Consider the following 8,596-nt stretch of genomic DNA (forward strand, 5'->3'; position numbering starts at 1 on the left):
GTTAAGTAATGTAGTGACACTATATCACATTGAATACTTACAAGTTCTCTATTTGATATATATTCTTTCTATAACCAATAAGGAAACTAAGGCTTATAGAGGTGATATAACTTGCCCAAAGTCACACAATTAGTCACAATATTTATGTTGCCTCTTGCAGAGTAAGGTCCTGCAAAAGTGAATTTTTAACAACTTTTTGTGTAGTGTGGTTCCTCATCTCACCCCATCATACAGTAGGCTTTTTTATTCTCAGAGAATAGCAGAGAATCAATCGTGTCCTAGGAGCACAATGACAAAAGGCAACTGAGAACATTACCTCAGCATCTCTCGTGAGCTGCCCAATATTTTTGGCTACCGATGGGGCAATATTTTCCAGGTCCTGAAGTCATTTTATAATGACATCTACTTTGAGCGACATGGAACGTTCATGGACGAGAAGGTTATGCGGCTCCTGTGGTCTTGCACCGTATCCATGTTTCCCCTGAGCGGCTCGTTGGGTTCGCTGATAGTTGGTCTGCTGGTTGACACATGTGGCAGGTAAACAGAAAGTGTGTGCTGTTCTCACTTAAACTTCACATTAGTAAACCACACTGTCTCTTGGTGGTTATGCACTTAGTGGGGGGTTGATGTGACCTTGAAAATCAGGTGGCCTGAGGTGTAGTCCCCATTTTGCCATAGACATTGTGCCCTTAAGTCCCTGGATTTCTTGAGATTTCTTCCCTTGTCACTTGCACAGGAACGGCAGCCCCTCCATCATCAACTCCATCAGGTGGTACAGCCTTTGATCAAAGTTTTTTAAATTAAATTTATCTATTTTAATTAGTTTCAAGTAACAGTACATTGGTTAGACATCTATAATGTTCATAAAATGATCCCCGCAATTGGTCTCTCCCTCCCCCGACCCTCCACCTAGCCAACACATTAATGCTAACTGCATTCCCTATGCCATGCTCCCCATCCCCGTGACCATCCATCAGCTACTAATTTGTACTTCTTTAACCCTTCACCCCTTCTCCCAGTCCCCCAACCCCCTCCTCTCTGTCCATCACCAAATTGTGCACTATATTTGTGAGTCTGTTTTTGACTTGTTTGTTCTTTTTATTCCTTCGATTCTGCATATAAGTGAAATCATATAGTGTTTATCTTTGACTTAAATACCTTCTAGTTCCATCAAAGCAATATCTTTTTCCATCCCCTTCCTTTTAGTCTGTGTGTGTCTTTTAATCTGAAGTGAGTCTCTTGTAGGCTGCATATGTAGGGGTCTTGTTTTCTTATCCATTCAGCCATTCTATCTTTTGGTTGGAGCACTTAATTCTTTTCCACTTGAGGTACTTATTGATAGGAATGTAGTTGTTACCATTCTTTATTCCTGTTTTTGATACGTGTTTTTTCTTCTTAAAGAAGCCCCTCCAGCCTGTAATACTGACTTGGTGGTGTTCAATTCCTTTAGCTTATTTTTGTCTGGGAAGCTCTTTATTTGTCCTTTAACTCTAAATGATAGCTTTGCTAGATAAAGTATTTTTGCTTGTAGATCCTGGGTCTTCATCACGTCGAATATTTTTTGCCAAGCCCTTCTGTCCTGCACAGTTTCTTTTGAGAAATTAGCCACCAGTCTAATGGGTGTTCCCTTGTAGATACTATCTGCTTTTCTCTTGCTGCTTTTAATATTCTTTCTTTGTACTTAACCTTTGGCATTTTAATTATGATGCGTCTTGGTGCAGGCCTCTTTGGATCCCTATTTTTTGAAATTCTCTGAGCTTCCTGGGGTTTTAAGTACATTTCCTTCACTAGGTTAGGAAAGTTTTCCATCATTATTTCTTCAAACAGCTGTTCGACATCTTGATTTTCTTCAGGTACACCAATCAGATGGATATTTAGACCCTTAATAGTGTCTCATATGCCCCCTTAAATTATTTTTATAGTCTTGGCATCTTTTTTCTTGCCATTCTGATTGAGTGTCCTTGGATTTCCTGTCCTCTAGACAGGTCATTTGATCCTTTTCTTTATTCACTTTGTTTATTCCATTTAATATATTTCTCATATCGGATAATGTGTTCTTCATTTCAGACTGGTTCCCTTTTATAATTTCCATTTCAACTTTTATGTTTTTTTATCTCCTTTTTGAAGCTCTCACTGAATTTATCTACATTTCCCAAAAATTCGTTGAGCATCTTTATAACCAGTGTTTTGAACTCTGCATCTGTTAAATTACTTGACTCCATTATATCTGGATCTCTCTTCTGTTCCCTCATATGGTTTCTGCTTCTTTGTCTTCCCATTTTGGCTGCCTTTCCGTGTCTGTTTCTATGTCCTAAGCAAAGCTCCTAAGTCTACCAGTCTTGTTAGTGTGGATTTGTGAAGTAGGTGTCCAGTGGCACAGTCTTGAGAGAGGTTCAGCTGCAGGCCAAATTTAGCCCAAGCCTCTGCCCCTCCGGGGCCACCTGTTAAGATTCAGCAGGCAATCCCCAGAGTCTGTGCTTATAGTTGCCTCAAAATTGATCAGATTTCTTGACGATCCTTTGCTTAGTGCCTTGTCAGCACTGCTAGCAGGTGTCCAATAAATGCTTGTCGATTGGGCTTAACCCGTGCCTCCAAGGTGTGACAGCTGCAGCCTGTCACTGCGTGGCCACATCATTGTTGTTGTTCTGAGGTTTATGGTTCAGACTGAGTCACTGTCTTGTGTTCTCTGAGAATAGTAGCTCTCTGTACTTTGACTTACAGGAACTCACTAATCTTTATGCCTAAGTCCAGGTGCCTCAAAGACTGTGACTTCACAGATAAGGAGGGATGCCCAGGTCAAGGTTCGCTGAAAGGAAGGGTGTGAGCCCAGGTCCCGGGCGGGGCACCAGGGAATTCCATCTGGCCACACCCCACCCTTTGCAGTTCACAGTTACACTTGAACTTGATGTGCCAAGGTTGGCAATTTGTGGGTGTGTGTGGAAAACCCCTTTGAAAGAACTGTTGCAATTCAGTTTTCACGCATGGAAGAAGATACTGGCGGTTGAAACTTAGTTCTTTATTAAAGCAGCACCAATAACAACCTCTTCTAGATACTTGATTAACAATTCATTTGCTGTATGTCGTGCACTAGGATGAAGAAAGCATTCCATTTGTTGGAATTGTGCCATAATCCAGGCTTTTTGTAATTTAGACTATGCTGTTCTCAGCTCTACCAGGAATAACTGGGCTGTTCCAGAAGCCCAGGCCTGGCCTCCTTGCCCAGACCCACAGTCACAGAACTTGAGACTTCAGAGATGATCTCATCAACACCCTCATCTTTTCAGATAGGGGCCCTGAGACTGGCTGGTGCAGTGGAGCCAGCTTTGTCCCAGTGGGTTCCAGACAGCCCTAAGCTAAGCTGTGGCTTCCTGGTCAGCAGGAAGGATTGGGGGAGGTCGAGGCACATGTGGGCTGTTTGTTCTTCTGAGGCTTTAGGGCTGGCTGACCCTCTGCTCTCAGAGTCTGGGCTCTGATGGCAGCTCTCTCAGGGGTACAGCCTCCCAAGGAGAGAACAGGGGCCTGAGAAAACCAATTTGCATATCTAGGTGGTCCAGTGCCGCCCAGCAGAGGATTTTCTTAGCACTCTATGAATCCCCTGCAGGAGGGGTTCCTGGATTTCTGTTTAAAGACACCCCACTCCCCTGCTGCCTCCACCATCCTGGCATCAGAGCACCACCCCCCTGGCTGAATGACACCATGCCATGCCAGTCAGGGTCCTGATGGTCCTCAAATGGGGATGAAGTGTGGGGAAATCAGAGTGGTGTAGCCAGCAGCCACCCCACAACTGGGGCTCTCCCTTCCTGATCCACTGGTGTTTTCTCTCTTGGCAAAACCCAAGCCAAAGGGCATGGGGAGGGTGGTCAAGGGAGCCACTGATGGAAGCCAGCAAGGGGCCCAGAGCACGGTCTGGAAGGTAAGGGTGGATCCTGTCCATTTCTCAGACACCCCCTGCCTCTCGGGTTTTCACTCTCCGGGGGAATCTAGGAGATCATCTAGTCCAACTCTGTCTCCCACTTGTTGTGGGAAACCCCTCGTCAACATTCCCAACCACCTTCCTCTAGACTAGTCTCTGCTCGTATTCTGGTGGTGCTGACACCGTGGAGAAGCTCAGGGATTGTGAGATGGAACTGAATTAAGTCTCAGGGTCCCGGGTCACAGGAGGCTGGCACCACTTTTCCTCTCCCCTGATTTTTGTTTTGCTGGAACCAGGCATCTGCTACAGTGCCTTTCCCATGTACCTGGGGGAGTCGGCTCCCAAGAACCTTAGAGGGCACGCTGGGAGCAATAACCGAGGTTGTTGTCATCATGGGAGTCTTCCTAGCACAGATCTTCAGCCTACAGGCCATCCTGGGCAACCCTACAGGTACCAGCAGCACCCCGAGGTCAAAGGGGAAGAGGGTCCAGCCATTCGCCCAGCTGCACCCGTGTTCCTGGCAGATTGAGTCCGTTGAGGCCGAGGGGCGATCTTTGGGTTGGGTAACGTGTGGCTTGGTGGACATGGGTGACCTTGACGAGCACAGTTTCGATGAGTGAGGGGGACACATTGTGTTTAGAAATGAATGTGGAAGACGCAGGGACAAGAGGCACTCACAGCTCTTGGGAGATTTGCTGTAAAGGGAAGGAGAGAAGTTGGGGGGAGCTGGAAGGGGAAGCAGGCTGAAGCGGAGAGGTTTTTGTCAGCACACAGCGCGGTTGCTGTCACGTGGGTGGGTGTAGCAGTCGTAGACGTTTTCTTCAGGTTGCTTCTGTTTTCTCAATGAAATAGGAGGCAAGGCTATTGTCGGAGAGTGGTCGGGTGGGGCGAAGGTTTAGGGGAGAGAAGGGTGGAACTGTCACCTGGGGGAGTGGGTGCAGTGGGGTTTGTTTTGGGGTGTTTTTTGTAAACATTTTCAAATTACACAAATTCATTAGCGAGTGGATCTGTGCCTTCGCGCGCTCCCCACGGTACCTCGAAGGGACTCAGAACCCAGCGGGTGCTCAGTGAAAGGCCACTGATGCTAACAATTGCCAGACTGCCCCAGCACGGTTGAACATCAGTCACTCTAGTCGAGGAGAGGGACCCGCACGGCAGCCATGCTGGCCAGCAGCTGCCCACAGCCACCCGGCACCGAAGCCTGGCGTGTGCTGTCTCTTTCAGCCCTCGGCACTCTGCGTGGCACTTTGTTATCATCATCCCAAGCATCTTATCATCTTTATTTTATTGATGAGAAAACTGAGGCTTAGAGATGTTAAATAACTCATCCAGTTCCCATCATAGCCGGCAGGGGTTCTGAACCTCAGTACCACCTGCTTAACCCAGACCTTCCAGAGGGAGCTCACGCAGCCTCAGTGCTGGATCCATCTTCAGCCTCGACCCAGGCTCTAGTGAAGTAGAGATTAGGTCATTTCCAGCCATAAAAATTCATTTTTTCTAGGGCTCACACTTTTCTTTTTTTCTTTTTCTTTTTTGGGGGTCACTTTTAAATTATATACTGTTCTGGGAGGAGCAGTGTTCTTCTTGCAAAAGTAATTAATAACATATTTTAAAATTATAGTTATTTTCTCCATTTTTAAATGTGGAACCTCTGTGTGGGCGGGTCCTGGGCAGCCACATCTTGGTGAGGACAAGGTCCCTGCTGTTCTTGGCTCTCACCATGGGCTGCAGTGCCATGGGCAAGTGACCTCGTAAGAGGAGAGAGTCAGGACACGGGGAAGGTCAGCTGGAGGGTGCCCAGGACTCCCGGGGTCCCTGACGGGCAGTGTCACGTGCCTAGTGTCGGTTCCTTCCAGGCTGGCCCGTGCTCCTGGCACTCAGGGGGTCCCCACGCTGCTGCAGCTCCTCAATCTGCCCTTCTTCCCTGAGAGCCCACACTACACCCTGATTCAGAGAAGAGACGAAGACACAGCTCGACAGGTACTGGGGACACGGGCTGCTCTGCCGGGACCCTCTCACTTCCCTGCTGTTTTCCATGCCTGCCACGATGTCCCCCGTAGCGCCCAAGGCAGAGAACGGGTGGGCGACAGGATGGGGAGAGGTGCCAGTGGGACAGCATAGAGGTGAGGTTGATGCTGAGGCATCCAGGGCAGCTCTGGGGTGTGGTCCGGTGAACACGGACCAGGTCAGAGTCAGCATCATGGGTGTTGAGAGGTGAGACTGACCGGGTTGGGGTATGGTTGTGGTTAGGGACACCATCACAGTGTTAGGGACCTAGCCGGAGTCAATGAGCATTCGGCACTGGGAAAACAGCCTGTGGCCAGAGGTGGGCTGAGCTAGTGGGGCTCTGTCTCCTGCTTCCCGAAGCCATGGGTCAGTGCCATCAACGATGAAATGGGGCCACTCTGCTCCCGGCAGCCCTGAGAAAACTGAGGTGCCAGGCCGATGTGGAGGACAAGATGGAAGAAATGCGTGTGGAGGACCAGGCGGAGAGGGCGAGGGCCGCCTGTCCGTGCTCAACCTCTTCACCTTCTGGCCTCTGAGGTAGCAGCTCATCTCCGTCATTGTGCTCATGACCAGCCAGCAGCTTTCTGGGATCAATGCGGCAGGTGGGCCGTGAGGGGACACCCGCGGGCCCAGCCAGGGAGGAGGGATTAGCCCTGCGACGGGGCTGCTGAGATGTCCGGGCAAGGTTCTCGCCCAGAACTCCCGGTCCTCTTGGAAGGCACAGCCTCGGAGTCTTCCGGTCCAGCTCCCGTTTTACAGATGCAGACCGCGGTCTCAGGGGAAGAGGTATAATGACCTGGCGGGCCGGCAGGGCTGCCTCCTTCCTGTCCAGGAGGGTCCCCTGGGCCTAGGCCTTGGGCCCCTCCTCACAGCCCCTGGCTTTCGTTTTAGATCAACTACTACGCAGACATGATCTACACAGCCGCGGGTGTGTCGGCCGCCCACTCCCAGGACGTGACAGTGGGCGCCGGCGTGGTCAACATCGTGATGACTGCCATCTCGGCGAGCGACCTGGGACAACCTTTCCAAGGCGGGGGCAGACGGGAGCCCCCAGAGTCCACCGAGAGGCACTGGTGGCGCCAATCCTGGGCCGCTGGGGGACACGGACTTCTGAATGTGCGCATACTTCCCACTTGCGTGGCCTTGACCAGACTACTTACAGTGATGGCGATGCCCAGCATGCCGATGTACGTGTCGTTACATAGTTTTACATTTAAAACCCGAACCCCTCGTGCGTTACAAAGGTGAATCCAAAAGGTATGATGCTCATGGACAAAGGTGAATCCAAAAGGTATGATGCTCATGGTCAGGTGACCGTGACGGCCTTTTCTCTAGAACTTTTTCAATAGTTATCTTGCTTTTTGTTTATTTATTTTTTTGACTCCTACTACTTGAGTTACCTGTAAGTTATTTATTACTTATTTGTATCTTCCCCAGAGGCAGTTTAAGCCCCAGTCGACTTTCAGAGGACTTGGCAGGGTCGGAGGGGGAGAGGACGGGAGAAAGCAAGGGGGGCTAGGCGGGGGTGGGGAAGGGGGAGGGAGGCCCCGGACCAGTTCTCCACCCTTCCTGCTGCCCAGCCCCTCAGCCCATCCCCCCTTCCGGGGGATGATCCGTCCTCCATCCCCGGAGCCCTCCTCCTCCAGGGTACTTCGTCATCACTGGGAGCCTCTTTCCCATCATCTTACCCGGAGCCTCCTCTCTCCCTGGAGGATCAGCGTCTGTCTGGGTGCCAGGCGCAGCGGATGAACTTGGCCTCACCTCGCTGACTGTGTGCAGACCTGCGGTTGCCCAGCGGGCCTCACCGAATGGCGGCGTTACTCTCCATCCGCAGGGTTGTGGGGAGGATCGGAAGAGACATGCACAGAGGGGCACAGAAGGCCTGGCACTGCGCTGGGCCTCGGTGTGGCGCCTTGTCGACGTTGTGGACGGGGGCGGTAGGGCGGAGTAGAACTGGAACTGGACTGCTAGCCGGAAGGAGTGTGGCCTGAGTTTGGAACATTCGAGACGGTGCACCTCCCAGAAGTGGAAAAGGAAGTGTGTGGGGGGAGGGGGACCCCACGAGGGAAGGCCAGATTCCAACGGCTCCTGTGTGAACTGCAACAGCAGGTGGTGGCAGGGGGCTACTTGAAAGTGTAAGTTTTATTGTTATTCAGTTTTATTGTTATTCGTGTGTGACGAGGCCAACATATCAGTAGGTGGTTGCATCTGAAAAGATAGTTTGTCACTCACAGTTCCAAACTGTGAGAGGAGGGAGGGGCAGGCCACGTCACACAGGGCCATGCACAGAAGCGCCAGAGCCAGCCAGAGGGGTGGTGAGGGGTGGCGAGGGGCGACATGAGGGCCTTCGTTGTGGTTTTCGTGGGAAGGACCAGGCGAGGCAGGGTGTGCGGGCTCAGGATTGGCTGGTTGGAACGGCTTCAGCTCTGGGGCCCAGGGGCTGCCCCTAACTGGCTGGTCCCTACCTTGGGTGATTAGGGCAGGGGATGGTGGCCCTGAGTGTGAGAACCCCGAAGAGGGGGTAGGGGAGGTGTGGGCGTTGGATGGGTTAGTGTCATATCAAAGGCGAGCTCACAGGCGAATTGCTCACCGTGGTAGGGACCGTCCCTCCAGAGGGCAGCAGGAACCCCAGGTGTCAAAGCATCAAACACAGAAACGAGAAAACGTGGTCATTAC

The 8,596-nt window shown here is 50.9% G+C and overlaps 1 protein-coding gene across 1 annotated transcript in view; it reads left to right on the plus strand.

Moving 5' to 3' along the window:
• The window catches only part of LOC105307225 (solute carrier family 2, facilitated glucose transporter member 7-like), a 23,899-nt gene that overhangs the window by 3,079 nt on the left and 12,224 nt on the right, over window positions 1–8,596 (plus strand). Inside the window, 8 exon segments of the mRNA XM_023524642.1 lie at window positions 322–466; window positions 4,062–4,116; window positions 4,210–4,268; window positions 4,270–4,363; window positions 5,770–5,790; window positions 5,793–5,893; window positions 6,227–6,239; window positions 6,332–6,408. Of these exon segments, the coding sequence (XP_023380410.1) occupies window positions 322–466; window positions 4,062–4,116; window positions 4,210–4,268; window positions 4,270–4,363; window positions 5,770–5,790; window positions 5,793–5,893; window positions 6,227–6,239; window positions 6,332–6,408 (565 nt within the window).

The sequence above is a fragment of the Pteropus vampyrus genome, unplaced genomic scaffold, assembly GCF_000151845.1.
Source record: "Pteropus vampyrus isolate Shadow unplaced genomic scaffold, Pvam_2.0 Scaffold484, whole genome shotgun sequence".
In the NCBI taxonomy this organism is placed as follows: domain Eukaryota; kingdom Metazoa; phylum Chordata; class Mammalia; order Chiroptera; family Pteropodidae; genus Pteropus; species Pteropus vampyrus.